Here is a 20,872-nt window from a genome sequence, read left to right on the forward strand (position 1 = left end):
GACAGTTTTCTTGCATTTAATAGTAATGATAAAGACATTAGTGTTTAGTGGCTGTGCTTAAAGCACCTGGTACACCCAGTACAGACTGTTTTTTGCATTTATAAATTATGAATTATTAAATTATGAATGGATTTCTCCTACATATGTTTTTTTTTGATGATTCCTTGTGGTGTCATCTCTGGTGCTGTTTCAGGCATTACTGGTATTTTGTCTGGTGTTTCTGTGTCAGTTTCTCCATTTGTAGTTGAGGATCTTCGGGCAGCCATTACTCTTCCATTGTAGTTGGCAGCTTGTTTTGCAGCTGTGTCTACAGCATGATTTCCTTGAGAAATTAAGTCATTTCCTTTAGTGTGAGCTTTGCATTTCATTATGGCCTCTCTTCTTGGTAGTTGTAGTTCCTCAATGATTTGTTTTATCATAGTCTCATGTTTGATTGGAACCATTTCTAATACAGCCAGAAATCGAGATGGTTACCGTTTTAAATGCATAGGTTGAATCGTTGCAGATGTTAACTGAGCGATTTTTTGAGATAGTTGTGGGGCTCTTAGCATAACTGTCAATTCAGCTACTTGAGCAGATCCATGTGGAATCTGTTGTGCCTCCAGGACCTGATGTTGTCCTTGTGTGTCCTGCACACAATCACAGCATATGATGAAATGGTGGAACCACCTGTGGCTCTGTGTGAGCATCCATCACAAAACAGTGTAAGTTTGGCTTCAGGTAGAGGTGTAGTTGGTCTCCTCGCACATACATTTCAGTCTTCACCTTCTCCTCACATACATGTGGCGTTCCTTCTGTTTCCATATTTGAGGCCATGTTGATGTTTCCTTCTTCATAGGTAATGTGTGACTGTTTCAGTGTCTGAGCAATGCTGCTAGTTCTTTGAGCTGCGGTTATGAACAATCTTGAGTTCAAGTAAGCCAGAATTCCATGGTTTGTGTGAACCACTAGAGGGTGATTCTGCCCAGTGTGGGCTGTCTTGCCAATAGTTATAGTCAGGGCCGCCAAATATCTTGCACATCTAAGTTGAGCTTGATCATGGCTGTCTAGTTTGCACGAGTAATGTTTTAAAACTCTTCTCTCTCCCGATAGTTTCTGGTATAGCACAGACATAGAGCACATGCAGAGCAAATAGCTTATTTTGTCTTTGTGAATGCTTCTTCAGCGTCTGTGTTCCATTCCAGTTCTGCTGTTGGATTGTGCATTCCAAATGGCTTGATCAAGTAATGAAGTGGAGCTGTCAGCTGGGTGTAGCCGGGTACATATTCTCTTGAATAGTTGCAGAGTCCCAAAAAACTGAGCATCTGTCGAACTGTAGTTGGTTTTGGTGTTGTCAGGATTGCGTCTTTATTGCTGTCTGTCACCCCTTGGGCTCCATTTGATATTTCTTGTCCCAGGAAGTGAACTGTTCTTCTTGCAGTTTGAATCTTTTGCCACTTTACCTCGTATCCTTTGGTGGACAGATGAGTCAGGAGCTTGACAGTGGCTTGTAGCACATCTTGAGATGTTGGACCAGCTATGAGGATGTCATCCACATACTGGATTAGAGTGCATTTTGAGCTCAGAGTGAGATCGGTCAAGTCTTTTGTCAAGAAATTATTGAAATATCCTGGAGAATGTTTCCATCCTTGTGGCATCTGAGCATAGGTGTACTGTTTCCCATTGAAGGTAAATGCAAAGCATTTTTGTGATTCTGGAGCAATGTTGATGGTGAAAAAGGCATTTGCCAGGTCTATAACTGTATAGAACTGATGTTGAGGCAACAGATTGTTGAGAGCAATGTATGGATCTGGGACGGGGTGTGATTCTCCTGCTGTGACTTCATTTATGGGTCTGAAATCTTGCACCATGCGCCAATTCACGAGGTCAGATTTTTTCATGGGGAACAGTGGCGTGTTATATTCAGAGTGTGTTTCATGAATTACTCCAGCCATCAGGAGTCCATCAATTATCTCTTCTATGCCTGCCATTTGTTCTAATTTCAGTGGATACTGAGGCCGGTTAATAAGACGATCTGTAGTTAACTCAACACGAGTTTAGTCTGTCCTGCGTCATTTGGGTGTGTCATCCAGATGTGATTTGGAACTTGATTTAAATATTTTTCTGAGTCAGGGTGATTTTCATGAGTTCTGTGTCTTGTTTGCTTGGATGTTCTTGTTATGTCTCCCATGTCTTGAGGTAGAATGATTTTGAAAATGTGGTTGTTGTCATTGTAAAAGACCTCCGGTTGCACTGTTGGTTCATAGTGTAACATGGCTGCCAGTTTTGTCATTGGTCCCAGTGATTTCTGGGTGTGATTCTTTGAGATTGCCAGGGACACATATGGAGCAGTTTCTTCACCCGCTCTGTAGTAGGGTTTCAGTTCTTCAGGTACAGTGACAGCCAGGGCCATTCCTTGTGGTCCTAGGTACAGACATGGATATGTTATGTGGAATGTTTGTCCATGACTCCGTCCCAGGCTTCATCATATGTGTCATCTACCAGATCAGGCTCACCAGCAGAACAAAGAGCTCCCCATTTAGGATAAGGCATTCCCTGAGTCTTGAACTTGTGTGCTTTCTAGGGCAGACCTGTATTATGCCATTTGATATGTGTTCGGTAATCTAACATAGTCATGACCAAGCGCAGGCATAGAGCATAGACGAGAAGTATGTGCATAAGCATATCAGTCACTCATACTGACATACATGGTTCCATGTCTTTACTAATACGGGTTCTTTTTTTGGGCACATTTCACTTACAGTGTAGATGCATGAAATTGTTGAAAATTCTGGCATGGGTCTACTTGGCTGCACCACAAGTTCAGTTGGCAGACTGGATTGATGTTCTCTGCCTTTATTGTGTTAATTGTACTGACTTTTGTTGGATGTTGATATATTCCATGTGTATGCAGACTCATGGAGAACCTAATAGAGAGAGCTGTAGGACATCCTGCTTGTATGGTGCCCCTGGTCCCACTAAATGCTTTGGGATCAGCGCTAGAGTACTCTGACAAGAAAGGTGAGTTAGGTTGTGGTAAGAGTCTTGTGTTTGTGCAGGCCAAAGGAGGACAACTATTCTGATTCTAACTCAGAGGAGGAAGACGAGCCCTTCATCAGTTCCAAGGACAGGGGATGGCCAGGAAAGTTTGGCAGGGTTTAGTGAAATGTAGAGGGCAACTGCTGTAGTGGTGGATAAAAGGTTTTGATGCTGTGGTCTTCACTGGGTCAGATCTGTGGAGAGGTGATGAAGCTCAAAGTAAGAGCGCTTGTTTTTCAAGGTAGTGTTTAGCAAATAAAACAATGTGTAAATATAAGACAGACCAGTTTAATGCATTCCAGGCAAAGAAATAACATACAGCAGACAGACCCACCCCCACAAGAAAGTTACACATTGAACTTTTGAACTGTTACTTTTTCATTTGTCGCCAATGGCATCCCATAACCTTACCCTCCCTAAAACAATTATTGAACTCTATAGGCTAGCCACAACTTAACTGAATCCCCACCCGTATTAAATATATCCAATGTCCTGAATACTAATTGAAACCTGGCTGATGGCAAGGCAAAAAGCATTTCATTGCGACTGTATGACCATAAGTGCGATAGTTGTTCATGAGAGCAGCACTCATCAGGATCCCCTATGGGAGGGTGGGCAGGCGGGACAGAGCCTATAGCGGTCTGTATGACATTGATCTGAAAGGCTTTGAACGGGGAGGAAGAAGGGGAGGGGTGAGTGGAGCGGGCGAGGGGAGGGGGGGGCTAGCCTGGGTCAACCATTAGCCTTGACTGCACTGAGACATGAGACGATTAGCTGACAATGAGAAGAAGAGTGTCCCATCCCTCCGAGTGGCATTCGTCATATGGACAGCGCGCAGTGGTGATCCCATTAGGGAAGGACCGGCCCTCAGTCATATTTCCAGGATCGGACGAGCCATGGAAATCAATGAGACAGACGGCTGGAGGGTGAGGATGAGGAGGAGACACTGGCAAAGATGAAGAATAGACTCAAAAATAAAAGAGAAATAGAAGTTACTTAAGTGAAGGTAACAAATGTACTTGTCTGCTACTGTGGAAGACTATTACTAGTAATTGTTCAACTTCAACTATCAATGTAGCTGCTTCTATTGAAAAATCTTGGCTATTACTGAAGCTACAACTACCATTATAACATTCAAATCCTACTCTCGACATAAACATCACTGGTTGAGTGGCCAGATTCACTGATCCACAGGTTGGCGGTGCGATTCCAGCTCCCACAGATGAATGTTGTCATTGTGTCCTTGGGAAAGACACTTAACCCACCTCGCCCCTAGTGTCTGCGTACACTGGTGTATGAATGTGTGTGTGAATGTGTGAGTGTTTCCTTGATGTAAAGCGCTTTGAAGGTGGAACAGCACTATACACAAATGTGACCACTTACCATTACAACTGCTACTTCTACAATTTATACTAGTTCTGCTGCTAATCCTGGTCCAACTTAAGAGCTACTACAACAATAACGGCTTGAGGAGGAGACACTGGTGAAAATGAAGGATAGTCTCAGAAATAAAAGAGAAGTAGTACTCAAGTAACAAATGTACTTGTCTGCCACGGTGATTCTTGTGACCTCTAGTAATTGTACAACTCCAACTACCAATTTAGATCCTTCTATGGAATTCTTTTGGCTCTTACTCAAACTAGGAAAATGAGTCCTCTGCGTTTGACATATCCTTCAATACTGCTGGGGAAAGATGCCAGGAATAATGGACCTGCAGCACATCTCCAGAGATTGAGCCAAATCTTGGTCAGAACTGCCTGAGCTACCTCAGGATTTTACCTCTATTGTACAGGGAGTGCCCAAGGGAAACCTATTAAGACATGAGAGGAATACATTAAAACTCTGCACAGACAGGCCCAGAACCCAGAACCCTCTTGTTATGAGGCGAAAGTGCTCAGCCAGCTTAATACTGGTCCAACTTAAATGCTACTACAACTTGTCAAGCTTAAAATATTATTACGAGTAGAACAAAACACAGCAGAAGGCCAAAATTCATTGATTGTAAGCTTCTTCTGTTGCCATAGTTGCCCTGGGGCTGACTGACAGGGACCTGGCTGTAAATCTGAGCAAATAACTCTCAGAAAAACAACCAATCATTAACATGCTACATTTATACGTGGGAAATATGAAGTTTCTTGCCCATGGACTCAACAATAGCACTACTACTAAGAACTACTTCTACTTATAATGTTCTAAAATCTATAGTAGAATGTTTTATGGCATGTTTTGTAAATATATCTTTAAAAATCCATACTAAAAGACGTAGTTGCTGTGTAAGCCCTTTGCACATGGCTGGCGTGAGTCTCATATCTCCCTGTGTGTCCTAATGTGCAGGCAGCCTTGGCTCAGCTCAGCACCCGTGGGGGCTTAGGCTGGGGAGGGAGGGGCTTCTCTCTTTATCCCCGCGATGATGAGTCACTTCCACACAGGGTTATTATTGATCGGCTTCGGGGGCATTTTATCTCTCGGCTCCTTAAGTGCACTGTCGGTCTCTGCCTGTGCCGCTTATTTGCATGAAAACGATGATATTTGAGGGTCGGCATGCCACTCCTCCTGTCAAGCCCTTATCAAGATGTCAAAGCTGGAAAAAGAGCCATGTGAATAATGAGATCAGAGGTTTTAGTATCTGTCAAAGTCGCAGGTATAACATTTATTCTTTTTCAATTTGTTTTGAATCTGTTTGTGATAACATTTTTCCCCGACCGCTCTGAGAAAGCAAATGTATTTCAAGAAGCAGAGCATGAGTGATAGATTTTTTTTAGCAGGAATTATGTGTCAGTGTGTGTACAACAATGAAATGTCTGCTGCCTATTAAAATTCCACATGAATGGGTCTACAAGCAGTGCCACTATCACAATCTGTTCACTTTCAGGTCCTCAGAGGGTAGCCATTTGTTTAGAGAAGCAAATCAGTATCACAGAATGGAGGACACTACAAATTTAGGGTATGTTCACAATTACACATAAACCACATCAAAAGTGGAACAAAACTGGGATTCATTTAGGAACTAATCCTGCACTAAACCAGGTCTACCATTCTGATTAAACTGGGCTCAAACCAGAACCCAACAGGGACATTTGCTTTATTTATGCTGACAAAGAAGACAATGAACCTTGTGACACTTTTTGTTTCATGTGGACAGGCCCTGTAATTACTGAGATATTAACCATAAACAAAATGAACAAATCTGCAATCTGACAGTTAAACAGCAAATTCCATCAGTGAATTCTGACCTGTTTCCAGCTCAGTTTAAAGCAATGATTTCCAGACTGTTGTGTTATAAATTAAACCCAATCTGTCCCAGGATTCCCCAGGTAGACCTGTTTTATCTCATGATAAATTTGGCAGTAGCGTGTAAATGTGTAGTTCTGTGTGGCACACTATACTATCTGGACACGTGTGCGTTTATGCTTCACTTCCTGCTCATCTGGGCCTCAACTGTGGCTTAATGTCTCCCAGGATTTGGGGATAACGTATATACATCCACACACACGCACAGCATTTGTGTATGGTAAACTGTACTGTGTTTCACTGTGTGGATAATAGGGCTGCCTCGATTAATAGACTAATGAAAATAATTGTAGTTGTATTAAAAACATATATATCTTTATCTGGACTATAACACAAAATATGTTTTATAACAAAAACAGTGACATTTCAAATCAAAATGTCAAAAAAAATTAATAAAACCAAAATCAGATTTTCATCAATAATACACTTTATATGTATTCTCTATTTCAAAGCCCAGAGTCACCACATTTGAACATTTTATTTGATTGGTGTTTTCAAAAAATTTTAAAGTCTCAACGTACAATAGAAATAATCGTTTAACTAGTAGAATGATCAAAAAAAGTAATTGCTGACTATACTAATAATGGCTAGTTACGGCTCTGTTTGGCCAAATGCCTTAATATCACACAAAAAGTGGATGGACTGTAAAATTGGCTATTAACTCACCAAATAATCAGCAACATAAAACACTGTAAAATACTTTAATAACTGGACATGAATTTCATATAATGTTCATTTCTTTAATTGCACTTCACCAGCTCAAACGGGACGCAGGTCTTCAGCCCTAATACCAGTTGTTGTCCTTGTAGTCTTCTGAATACCTCAGGTTTTTGTTCTTGGGTTTGGTGGAAACAGATGTCACGTTCTTCACTTTGGTTCTGGCCTTTGTCCCTTGCAGACACACATCCTCATAATCACAGAAATGGTCATACTCATCAGATGGGTCATTGTAACATCTACCTTCTATCTATAACATCTACCTTCTTATTTTTGTTCTTTTTCTTTTTCTTTCTGGTGGTGTTTATAGCTGTGACAGGAACAGCTGAAGCCTGGATCTCCACTTCTTCACATTGCAATACCTGAGCCACATTGATAGGTGTAGCTTGTGGCTCTGATAGCCTCACCGGATCTTCATCCCTCTTCACTGTATCTTCGTCCTCAGGTGGATTAAGTGTTGTAGTTTCCAGTAACATCTCCCAACTGTCCTGAATCTCATTTCCCTCTATTGCTGGCATCTTCTGATGGTCACAGTTGACATTTTCGGGATTGGGAGGTTTAGGAGGTTGTGTACCCGAAGATACCTGCATCTTCGGGTTGGATGATATCAGGGTGGTGCCAGAATCTCCGCCCAGCTCCAGGCAAGACACAGAAGGGAATGGGGAAAACAGCACAGAACACATAAAAAACCCAAATCCTGACACATACAGAACAAATCAAAATGCTTCTCATGGTTAGCAGCCCTGGTGACTGTTGCTAGGATACAAGTATTTGAGATTAGCCTTGTTACTTTGAACTTTGTTGTAAATTCCATTCTTTTAAAACATGTACAACAACATCTTTTTAGAAAATAATAACTTTTTTTTCCCTCCACTCACTAGTTTTCTTTTTTTGTATCATTAGGTGTCCCTGCGGTGGAAATTACAATGGAAGCTCTCTAATAACTACAAATCAGGATGCGGCAAATATGTCAAAACATCTGCCTCCCTGGGCTGTAAAGGAGACGGAGCAAGAATGTACAAATAAGTTTTCAGGTCATCTATGTGAGCTGCACATTTGAACGAGCACTGCCAATTGATCACAATATTCCTCATTGCAATTACAGACTCTATGATTAGTAATGTATTGGAGTAAAAGCAACTGCATGAATTCAGTAACAACAATAGCAGTCTGATTCTCACGATTTAATTTGAAATACACCACAAATCTTTTACTACTTTATGATGAAGAGTCTGACACGTTCTGGTCCTGTGGAGATGTTATGTCTTTCCCTGGAGTGTTTCATATATCTACTATTCATTTCATTACAAGTATTGTTATTGTTAAGACAAGCAGATTATAGTCGACCCACTACTAGAAAACTTACATATATACGGTAGGTTGTCCATGAGCGCATACTAGTCCATGTGGTCGAATACTTGTTTTGATACACATTTTTCAATATTGACATATGCTTAAATGAGTATCTAGTTTTGGTTCTAGTTTTAGTATCTGATTTTGACACTCTTAACAACCCAAATTTGAATTAAGTTTATATCATGTGTCTGTCGGCGTATATGCGTTTTAAGCATTTGTGAGGCATGTCAAAAATAACATATTGCAGCTTTAAAGTATGTGTGCAAATGGGAGGAGTGAAGGTTTTTCAAAAAAAGCCAGTAAAACACGTTTCTGCAAGCAACAAGGACTATGTGCTCAGTGTTCACGCAGTTCCCAATGCGACTGGTCAGGAGTACCACTATTCATGTGTACACTCGCATTTCTGCTAACGTTTTTTATATTTTTAGATCACTTTGGAGTCAAGAACATCAAAGTGGACAGTTACGGGGATGGATGAAATACACAATAACCCAATGAGCCCCAGAAGTCTAGAGAGGAGCGGCCACATCACCTTCATAGATGAAAATGTTCTATATGTTTGGGGAGGCTACCAGGTAAAGTAATTTGGAAATATAAGCCTATACAAGGATTATGTATAGTTTCGGGTGAGTTATCTTGACTGTTTTGCCTTCAAGGGAATTCCTAAACAATAATTATAGGACATGTACGTACCACTGCACCAGGTCCTCTGAGCCAAATATGAGAAAAACAGGTTTACTGAGTATGTACATTCTTGCTTGGAATACTTCAAAATAATTAAATCTAGATATACAGTATATAGAGTACAGCTGCAGGATTAATCGGTATTGAATTGAAATCGCCATTGGAATAGATACATTTAGGAAATCGATAACACTACAGTTTTTAAGTACCATAATTTCCTTTATAAACAACAAATTTCTTATTCTACATAGAAGCCACTAACCCTGTAATGTTCTGAAATATATATGATTTTTATATTAGTTTTTCAGTTCATATTTCAGGCTTCTTGTAAATTCTCATGGACATGAGCAAAATTCTATTATTAAAACACAAATTGCAAATATTGTCAGAAAATTGCAATTACCGGTAGATACCTTTCCCAAAATGTCCAGCCTTAATATACAATTAGTAATAATGCAAAACTGCAAAGTATCTTTGAAATTCAAAAGTACAACTTTTGGGTATATGTACTTTCCTTAAATACATTTACAGTCGACACTTTGTGATTTTATTTCACCCCATTTGAGAGCAAATATCTATCGTTTCTGCTCTGCTACATTTATAAATTGGACTCAAAAGTAAAAGTATTTTTTCGTATGGTTTGAGACCTGCTGAAATGGTGTTATTTCTTACAGGGAGAAGATGGAGAAGACGTGGTGTTGCCTGGTGATGAGATATGGCTGTTAGATTTGTACAGTGGGACATGGTAAAGTTCAATATCTTAGCCCTATTTCAATTTTTTGCCCAAGATATTATTGATTCTTATGTGTGTTTATATTATGAATAAGAACTTTATATTGGGAGAATGAATATTACTATATTTTGTGTTAGGCAGCAGAGGGAGCTGACTGGGGACGTTCCTTCTGATCTGACTGGGTTCTGTGGATCCTTTCTGAATGGGACACTGTATATTTTTGCAGGATGTGACAGCAGTGGTTACACAAACCATGTGAGTGTCGTATTTGATCCCAAGTAAAGGCACGGTTCAAATTAATAGAAGGCAAAGCTCTTTGTGTAAATGTGCAGCCCTCTGTCACCTCTGCAGATGTTTACTGTGGACCTTAGGAGCGAGTGTTATGTGTGGATAAGAATCACAAACACGTCTGGAAAGACCCCCTCTCCTCGAAAGAATCACTCGAGCTGGGTGCATCAGGACAGGTCTGTGGGACAATGACCACTGAACAATGAAGATAAAAAACAAGTTTGTGCCAAAAGCAAAAAAAGGCTTGATTTTGAGATGGTCAGACACCTTCTCATGTTAGTTAAGTGTGCACTATGTAACTTCTTCTGGTGAAGGGTCCACCATGTTGTTTCCATGGAAATGTTATTACTTTGCCTGGACTGTTTCTGCTTGGCAGCAAACTTGTATAATTCTATAAAGACCTGTAACTTGATCTGGTGGCACCAGATCAAGTTACAGGTCAGATCTGTGCAGAAGAAGCCATATTTGCGGTCAGATGTTACTGTTGGACATGTGGATTCCAACAGTAACATCTCCATGGAGATAAGCCATGATGAAAACCCCACCAGTCAGCGATTGGTCAGAACTGAACTGTACAGGGGGCAAAGTGAGCTAGGACCAACCATAAGGGTGGAAATATAGCGCCAGTGTCACCACCAAATATTCTCTGTAGCCATTGGATAAAATACTGTCAGAATTGAAAAGTGAAAAATGCTTGTATTTGTTAGAATAATATACTTTGGTGGCTATGGATGCAAGACAATGAGGGAAGTACAAAATGGAGATTCATCAAACTTCACTGTCGAGGATATGTCCTGGGTAACTCGGGTAAATCTGTTTGTTATGAATGAGCTGGAATTTGATGCACTGTAGTAACTATCTGGTCTTGTTTACAGACGACAATCGAGGGTACACTGTACAGGTGCTGGGGCTGGAACAATGAAGTTTATATTTTTGACACTCTAACCCCAACATGGATCTTGCCACAAACAAAAGTAAGTAACACTTTACCAAATGTGTTATATTTAAAATATGTGATCATTTACTATTATTTGTCTTGTACTTGTCCAGGGCTTGGCTCCTGTCCCCAGGAGCTGCCACGCTGCTGCCATTTTAGAAAACAAAGGCTATATCTCTGGTGGTGTGGTGAGTTTTGCCTAACCTAATCTGTATACACACTCATATGTTTTACCTTAATGTTTATCAGTTACACATGGTGACCACAAGGGCTGCACTGTTATGGTAAAATGACAAAATCGCACTAAACAAAACCCTCTTACTATTGTTAAAACCCATTTCGAACTATGTTTTTTTTTTTTTTTGTTGGTTTTTTTTTTTGTCAGACCCTGGTGATGGTATTGTTTTGCCTGGAATGTTCCACAGTATGTTAAAATTTTCTATTTACATGGAGACAAGCAAAAGGCTGCAAATATGCTACATTAAGAAGCAAGCTCACTCACAGCAGCAATCCATGTTTTTCAAGGTATTTTTAGTATTATGATGTTAATGTCTTTCTTATTCAGTAGAGCACTTTGAATTACTTTGTGTCCAAACTGTGTTATACAAATAGACTTGCCTTTCCTTGCCAATACAAATGCCTGCAACTGAAGGGAGGACGCACAAGTTTAATGACACACTGTGAGACATTCCGGGTAAAGCAGTAACCTCTGTTGCATACTGTACATACTGTACATACTTAGGCAGACATTTTGTGTGGGCTCTAGAGGAAGGATCTGAAGATGCTACAACTGGCTCTGTGCTAGTTCCCATCAGAGGAACAACCAGCGCGACCATTTTTGGGGTAATGTCTGTGTGATCAATCAGTCATCCAGGAATGATCCATAGCAAAAGAAAAATATAAAATCTGTCAACTGGACAAAAACCTGCAAGAGTGAAGATGTTTCGCTGCTCATCCAAGTCCTGAGCAGCAAAACATCTTAACTCCTACAACTTTTTGTCCAGTTGTCAGATTTTATTATTATATTTTTTACTAATATCTATGAGGTTTCATCACGTCGTGCTAAAATCAATAAAAAAAAACGACATCTTTGTGCGTCAGTGCTAATGCTAACTTCTATTAAAGCGTTAAATGTAACATAAAAACAAAATTAAATGTTCTAAGGACGGATTCTTTTCAAGTGTAGATTATTTCAGTCAGTGGCATTTTTAAAATATTTATTAGACTTCGAAATTAGCATTAGCATTAGCCCCGCGCAAAACGTACCTTTGTAAACACAGTAGAGTCCTCTGGTGACATTTTCCTTGCATTTGTGAAGCGTTTATTATGTTGTTAGTGACATCCACCTGCAGCTCCCTGTCCACCGCCTGATCTGTCACGATTTATAGATTTTAGCACAACTCGGCAAAAAACTCATAGACATACATACAGCGGAAATGGTCGCGCTGGCTGTCCCTCTGATTGGAACCAGTCGGCTACTATTGTTCACGGAGCCAATTCTTCAACAATGGATTTTCCTAATTTTATTTTTTTTTTTTTTTCTAGCAAACTGCTCAGTTACAGCTTTATTGCTTAGACCTGCTGACATGGACATGGACTTGTTTGTGCGTTTTTCCTTTTCACACAACAAAATATCAGTTACAAATGAGTTGACGGTAATCTTTATTTCTCTCTAATCTTTATGTTCAGGGTGAATTCAGGGTGTTCAGTGCCAATGGGTCGCACTATGCACTCTATGATCGCTACACTGGACGGGACGTTGTTTGTTTATGGAGGTTCTGGGACATACACATCCGTTCTTAGTTAGTTTCAGCCTCATTTTATTCTTCTTGTTTAGACACATTGATTTAAGAGTTGGTATAAGGACCTTGCCTCTGTTGCAGATGATGCCTGGCAGTATAATTTACACACAAAAGAATGGACCCAAATGGATCACCAACATAAAGACAAACCCAGGTACTGTTATATCAGGAAGTGTCAACAAAACCATTTGTTGTTTGTTCATCCATGGGGAAAACAGAGAAAGAGAAGGTAAAGGTGCAGTATTTAGGATTTCTTTTTAAACATTGCACCTGTTTTATCCTCAGGGTGAGCCATACCTCGTGTCTCGGGAATGACAGTGACATTATTGTGTTTGGAGGATGTAGAAGCTCGATTCTCAAGACGGACCCAGTAAGTTTAAGTTTCCTCTGTACACTAAAAAACAGTCTTCAAAGGCAGCCATTTAGAAAAGCAAATATTTTTCACTACTAAACTGTGTATATAGTGTTTTAATATCGTTGTCTACTCTTCCTAGTCCCTTTTTGGCAATTTAGTGCAACTAGATAAAACGTATAAAAATGAATGTGTGCTGCATTCAGTGGGCACCGCAATTTCAAGTACTACATGACATCATGCAGGACTGCCCAGATTAAAGCTGGGTGTTTCTGATTACAAACACCTAGCTGCAGGGGCGGAGTTTGAAATGTTGACTTGTTAGACCAGTCACAGGCACTGTCCAGTTCAGCAGCTCTATTTGAAATATGATTGTGGGTGGGGCTTAGGTGTTCCATTTTAAAATGGAATCAGACCGGAATTTTAAAAAATGTATTTCATTATTTTATTTATTATTCACTAATAATAATTTTTTGCTATACAATTGTGTCACCAGATGGACATTTTCAGCTCTCCATGGCATCAGCACTGCAGTGATGTGGTCGTCTTTCAGACCCAGCCGCACCCTCTCTCCAGGTATGATGCAATGCACTCTGGTACTTCCTGGTTCAGGTCACATGACACAGCCTGTACCACCACTTTATTAAAGATGGATTTACACATGATTGAGCTTTCAGCCAATGAGTCATTTCAACTCTTCACTTGGTGCTACTCTAACATGCAGAACAGGCAACGGTGGGAAGGAACGAAGTAGTAATGTACTGTTCTTATATGGAATTTTTAAGTATGTGTACTTTGCTTAAGTACATTTTAATGTGGATACTTTTTACTTTTACTTCACTACATTTGAGAGGAAGCATATGTACTTTTTGAAGGGTTATTTTTACCCTGTTCGTGGTAACATCCTGACTAAAGATTTTAACTTCAAAATTCATTAGAAAAATTGCAAACGTTGACCAAAATATATATAATTTTTAAATCAATATCACTACATTTAACTCTTAACAACACTTGGGTGAAATACTTTTTACTCTTAAAGTACATTTTTAAAAAAGGTACTTAAATACTTTTACTTAAGTAGATTTTTTCATGTGATATTTTTACTTTTACTTGAGTAACTTTTTACCTCTACATCTGTATTTTTACTTAACAAAACTGAGTACTATAGGTCTGCTGTGGGAGTTGCCAAACTTTTCAGGTCAGAACTCTCAAAATAATCATGAACCTGACATTCACCCCCACTGTCAAATGAAATTGATTGCAGTAATAATTTCAAGTGATACAACATCAGGTTTAATGTTGTTTATATCAGTAGATAATTAATGAAGCCTTTCAATACTCCTGGGGTCACTTTACAAATTAAAAAATCTTGTAGAACACAAGTCTGCGGTCTACAAAATTGAAACTATGCAACAGATTTTTGAGTGTACGTCTGTCCTTTTTCTCCTTTAGGTTATGTGAAGACTGTATAAAAAGAAACTATGCAGTGTTTGAGAAGCATCTGAACTGTTTGCCTTCAAAAATACAAAACAAACTAGAAAAAATATGTGCATTTTTCTCAGAGCAAACATTAAAACTTCTTCTTTCAAATGAATAATGTTAAAAGCTAAATTGTATAACCAACTGTCAGTTTTGTGGATGAAGTTCTGTTCATTGTTATAAATGTTTTGCAAAACTTTGTGTATAACTTAATGGCCATTTTCTCTATTGTTAACATGGTTTTACTAATACTAATGAATGCATAAATGAAGGTGTTGTATTGTTGTATATGTAAGTAAACATTGCATTATTATTATTAATCTCTGTAGCAAGTCTAATTTAGTTCTTGCTTTAGGCACAATTTTGCTTTTCACTATATAAAAATGTGCACAAAGTTTAGATTAATAAATATCTACCATTAGGGCTTCTCAATACTCCTTATGCAACCTTTATTCCATTGTAGACATTGAACTTTATTACTATTACCATCTCTCTTGTCACATTTTTCATCTGAACTGCTTAAAAGCCACTGTCCCTGATTTATAACATCTCAAAAACATGAAAAATAGAACTTGTTTACAGTATTTCAAATGGTTTGCAGTGGTCCAAAGTTAGTCTTCACTTACCTTATGCATTCTGAGCATCCTAATTAATCACTTTTCACAACTCAGACCAGTGCGGAGTTTTGCCGTAATGATACAGCTAACCACGACTAGCATGTACGGACAATAAACGCTTTATAATTAGACGCAGACAGTACACAGTGACCTTATTGTGACTTCAAGAGCGGCTAATATGATACATCAGTACTGGGGGAAGGATATTTTCCTCAAATACATTGCCTTTAAAGCCATAGCGATGACAGGTACATGGAAGGATTTTGGCGGCGTACCCCTGAACTCTTCTCTGTCCCCGTCCCTTCTTATGAACATGTTTTTAAGCTTGACCTTGTGGATTCACTGCTCATGTGTGTAGTTTATACGGGCAGAAGCAGCAGGCTCTTTAGGAGAAGTGAAAGCGTGACAAGCAGAGAACATGCCCGCGCCATTACAGCCACATGAATATGATACAAACTGTCCCAATAAATAAGTAATGCCACAGTCCCTTACAGCTGCAGTGTGAGGAGTGTGACTGTGCCTCGTAAAAAAACCATCTGACCGACCTTCGTGTGCGGAGTTTAGCTGAGTCTAGAAAACACACTCATCTATGTACGGCCCTTTTACAAGTGCGATAGGACTACACTATTTGCGTGTGGTTTAGTGCTTTTGGGGATGTCAGAATGTCATTATTTTAAAGATGTGCTATGTCGCTTTTCTTCTGGACGGTCTGCCACGTGCTGGTCTGTTTGTTGCTTTTTATTTGCATAGAATGTTCCGTAATACTGTGTTAGACGTAGCTTAACTTCCGCTATGAAGACAAGCAGGTGGATACAGCTAAATGCAAGTTTGATCTGTGGAAAGGAGAGCCCACTTGCAAAGAACTTATCCTTTTAAAGAAATATATATACGAAAATTTCCCTTCTTACCTGCAGTATACGAGGCCTTATTTTTCATCCACTCCTCTGCAGTTTGTCGTTGATACTATTCATGTTAGTAGATGCGTTTGGCTCCACAAGACAAGTTAACTTTTTTCTGTGATTTTGTACATGCAATCAGGGCTTTCTCTCTAGCTTACAGGGGGCCCTAAGCTGAATTTGTCTCTGGGGCCCCGGTAGCGGATACCTCCTGGCTCAGGTGTTGGTGATTCACATTTGACACATGATGACTCTGCTCTCATCAACTTTATCAACTGTATTTGTGTTTATATGACCCACATCAGACTGAAAACATCCAGAATGTCACAACTATCATAGTCACAAGAAGAGAACACAAACATATAAGAGGCGTCAGGATTTTTGAAATTCTAAAAAGTCTAAAGTTTCTGGTGGATTTTAATGTGTTCCAGTTGGCGACAGTGGCTTATATTTACATTATAAAGTGTCCTTGCACCGGTGTAAACACAGTTACCCTCACCTCTGCCCAGCTCAAAAAACAAATGTAGCAGCAACAGACATTTTGCTACTATAGATATAAAACAAATGTAATCGTTTGAGAGGGATATTTAGGCTGCTGTAAACACACAAGCCCTGTTTCCAATAAAACTTGATATATTATTTTATTTTCAATATAAATGTATGGGTTTTTGGGGGCCCTCTGCTGGCCTCGGGGCCCTAAACAGCTGTTCAGTATGCTTATAGACTGGGCCAATACCTACCTGCACCTCTGGACCCCCTACCCTGATACTTACCACATTTACTTCCCTACGAGCCTCGAGAAGAAACAGCTGAACTATAGACCAGTTGGGTGCTGGTCCTAATTAAAACTATGACAAACCCCTTCTTAATAAACTATTTGTTGATTATGAATTAAGTCTTTGTTCACGCTTTACTAAGGCTGTAAATTGTCCAGTTATTATAAAATGTTAGCCAGGTAGCCTAAGTTTAATGAAATACCGTGAAACATTCCAGGCAAAGCAATAACACAAAACCATTTCAACTTGTAGAACATAATTATGAACTTACGAATGCACAAGTCGGCTGTCTGCAAAACTGAAATTATGCGACAAGTTTTAAAGCGTACAACTCCCCGCTTTGTCCGTTAAGTTATGTGAAGACTTTATAAGAAACTATGCAGTGTTTGAGAAGCATTTGAACTGTTTGCCTTCAAAAAAACAAAACAAACTAGAAAAAATCTGTGCATTTTTCTCAGAGCAAACATCTAAACTTATTATGAGACAAGCAAGTGGCAGAACTCCCACCAGAAAAGTTACACGGTGCACCTTTTAGACAATGTGCTTTTGTTCTTAAGTAGTACTTGGCGTGAACCGGAGAACTACTTTACAAACATGCACATGGAACACTTGAGAGCGTTATGAATACGCTGGTAATTGGCCTGGTACGAAACACGCTCACATTTGGGACAATCATAATCAAGATGTCGCTGTCTGCCAATCAATTAATCGTGTTATTACTAATTAGCGTTGGCTTGTTTGTTTAGCGGCTGTGTTCAAAGTGGCGTGGCTGCTTACTGTAATCGTGCTGTTTACATTAGCATTAGCATTAGCATTGAGTGGCGCGTACGGTGATTTCGCGCATATACTTAGCCTAATGAAAATTTATACTCCATATCGAGAAGCGCACATTATCATGACCGTAATTTCAACACGGGCATGCATAGACTAAACAACCTAGAGCTATTACATTAATCACCAATGAATTTTTAAGTATGTATATAATGTTCTTTTTTAATATATTTTTATAGTCTGGGAGGTATGGCTGTGTCGAGTACAGCTTGTATTAGTTTAGCTGGGATTGCCTTCCACAGGAAATTAATTTGCGGCGAGAAGGATGCGCTGCCAAGATAACCAGCGCCAATGACAAAATAATTGAACTGTTCTTTACATAATGTTATTGAGCTATTAGGTACAGTAAACACAGTATAACAAAAACATTTATGTACAGATAGAGACTTCAGCATGGGAGGATGTAATGCAAAAAGAATGAGTGCGGGTTTCCATCGGGGCTAGGAGGCAGAGAAAGTTTTCCAGTTGTATCTTATGGATTTGGGGTAGTGCTTTGATGGGGCTTGCATTTTTTAAAACCTCCTCAATCAAGGCCGCTTCTGGTTTTTATCCCTTGCTGTATAAAATATTACACAACTGGAGTTAGCGTAGCAGTAAGAAGTTTTAAGAAGTTGTGCTGGTGGATGGTGGATGTTTTTTTGAGTGCTTGTGTGCCGTATGGGTGACATAGACTGGAGCCTGCTAAAGACGAAGTGTCGTATTTCTCATTCCCTTTCTGCCACTGTCCCGATGTGTCTTTTAAGTCGGCCTCTGCGCTTTGATTTTAGCTTCAAGAAATCTATGGCAGTGCTGCGTACTTCGTAATCTGCCCTGGTGAGATAGTGTCACTGCTCCCTAGCTCATCGTCATCTGCACTTTAATCCCGGCTGCCTCCTCTTCAGCTGTCACTGTCTCGTATTGGGAAATGTACCAGCGTTCGCGCGTTACTCCGGACATCTGACTATGCAGCTTTGATCAGGTTTTTATCAGGTGTTTTGTCCTCCGCTCACCTTTTTTCATTTACTCCTCAGGCATAGACAGTTATCAATCTTTTACTGATTGTTACACTGCGACTGATAGAAAGACATTCTTCAAACTGCTATAGGGAGCCGGTGTGAAAACTTATGCGGTGGTACAAAGACAGCATTACTAGCACCTCACAGCTCTAGTGGTGAGGTCTCTGGTTCGATTCCCAGGCCAATTTTTCTTGTTGTTCCTGTGTCTGGAACATAGACTGTATATATAAATGGACATGGCTAACTTTCCAGAAAGGTAGCGATCATGGGCCCGCTTCCAGCTCTATCAACTCTGGCTCCAATTCACTTTACATTAGAAAACTGTGGGCCCTTTCTCTGTAACTGCTGCTGTCAGACTCATCATTTTGCTCTTAAAAAGTTTGTATTAACCCGCTCTATGTGATCCTGGTATATTTATTTCACTATTGTGTCTGTAAATCAAGATATGAAGATTAATAAGAGAGGACGAGGATGCTCCCACTTCTTTATACAGTTTTTGGTCTGGGTGGGTGGTGTCCAGGCAACACAAAAACATGCACACTGCCTATAAACAGACTAAGCCGCTGCTTAGGGCCCCGAGGCCACCAGAGGGCCCCCAAGAGCCCATACATTTGTATTGAAAATAATGACTGAAAAGTTTTTTCTGAAAAATAAATGACACTCTGGTGTTTATACTAGTCTAAATATCCCTCTTGAATGATTAGATGTGTTTTATTTCCAGTAACTAGATATGTGCTGCCTACATTTTTTGAATCGGGCAGTGGTGTGGACAGCTACACCGGTGTGAAGGACCCCTCCCCTCAGGTGTGCTCTAGGGGGACTGAGGGAGCAGAGGGACATTTGAATGCGTGTTTTACAAACTAAAAGACTAAAAGTTAGTGAAGTTCAGTTTATTTACAGTACCGGACAATGTAACAATGTATGAAGAGCCCAGAGGAAGATTGTTTTGAGGAAAGAGGGACTTTTCAGAGAATACTCAAAATATATCACCATTTTACATCAGTGGATCTGCAGATAAAACAGTGAAGCTGGACCTGTATAATTCTGCAGACAGGACACACCTCAGAGCGACAGAGAGGACACACCTCAGAGCGACAGAGGACAGCGAGGACACACCTCAGAGGGATAGAGGACAACAGGTGAGTCCGTTTATTACACTGGATGTTTTTGTTTGTTGCTTGTCCTTTTATGGCAAGTTATTTAGATAAACACCTGGTTTATTTCCCACTTCCTTTTTGCCGACTGTGCACCGCGCTAAGTGCTAACGAGCTAAGTGCTAACGAGCTAAGTGCTAACGAGCTAAGTGCTAACGAGCTAAGTGCTAACGAGCTAAGTGCTAACGAGCTAAGTGCTAACGAGCTAAGTGCTAACGAGCTAAGTGCTAACGAGCTAAGTGCTAACGAGCTAAGTGCTAACGAGCTAAGTGCTAACGCGCCACTGTTAGCATAACAGTGAGTGTTGTGTTACTTTTACCAAGGCCACACTTTGACCAATACAGACATGCTGTACGTCTTTTAAAAGCTCTAACCCGCCCTGTTCAGTTGCTAAGTGTTTTTGTCAATTACAATAAGTTACAGCGCATGTACAAGCAAATAATCACCAGCTACTTAGCAACATTAGCATGCTACTACTGTAAACAGGGCACTGGGCTGATGTCCTCTGTGAAGTATAAAAACTTGTTAGAGTCATAAATATTTGTATATTTCCTGTGACAGTCACATATGGTTACAGCTGTGCTTAATGTGCAAAACAGTGAATGTGCAGCTTTATATCCAGAGCTGCTCTGTGGAGAGATGAGCTGTGAGTCAAACAAGAGGCAGCAGTATCGGCAGTCCATTGACGAGTACTGGCACCTGATCCTGGTATCAGTACCTGTGCATCTCTACTCATTAATATGCGCATTTAGGCAAAATCTCACATCCAAAGCCTGACAATAAACATAAAACATAATGTGATCCTAAAATCCTCTTATTTAATGTTCAGTTCAAATGATCTGATGATAATAATGTGATATTATGTCCAGGCTGTTTCTCTTATACCACTCTTAACTTGTGTCACTACTTTGTATTTCTTGAGTGATATGATTTTGAAATAAGTGTA

General features: G+C 39.8%; 1 protein-coding gene across 1 annotated transcript; it reads left to right on the forward strand.

The window, feature by feature from the left end:
• Window positions 1-8,712: 8,712 nt before the first annotated feature.
• LOC117387705 (kelch domain-containing protein 1-like) lies at window positions 8,713-14,650 on the forward strand. Its single transcript, XM_055229837.1, has 14 exons — window positions 8,713-8,748; window positions 8,811-8,957; window positions 9,741-9,811; window positions 9,937-10,054; window positions 10,151-10,263; window positions 10,795-10,885; window positions 10,963-11,061; window positions 11,138-11,212; window positions 12,570-12,628; window positions 12,714-12,826; window positions 12,908-12,980; window positions 13,112-13,196; window positions 13,675-13,774; window positions 14,631-14,650. The coding sequence occupies exons 1-14, from the start codon at window positions 8,713-8,715 to the stop codon at window positions 14,648-14,650; spliced, it is 1,200 nt and encodes a 399-aa protein (XP_055085812.1).
• The last annotated feature ends 6,222 nt before the right edge of the window (window positions 14,651-20,872 follow it).

Source organism: Periophthalmus magnuspinnatus, chromosome 19, assembly GCF_009829125.3.
Source record: "Periophthalmus magnuspinnatus isolate fPerMag1 chromosome 19, fPerMag1.2.pri, whole genome shotgun sequence".
In the NCBI taxonomy this organism is placed as follows: Eukaryota; Metazoa; Chordata; class Actinopteri; order Gobiiformes; family Gobiidae; genus Periophthalmus; species Periophthalmus magnuspinnatus.

Coding starts and splice junctions, on each gene's coding strand:
- LOC117387705 (XM_055229837.1), top strand. CDS start 8,713: ATGTGCTCAGTGTTCACGCAGTTCCCAATGCGACTG. Junction 12,827..12,907: donor GACATACACATCCGTTCTTA/GTTAGTTTCAGC, acceptor CCTCTGTTGCAG/ATGATGCCTGGCAGTATAAT. Junction 13,775..14,630: donor GTATGATGCAATGCACTCTG/GTACTTCCTGGT, acceptor TTTCTCCTTTAG/GTTATGTGAAGACTGTATAA.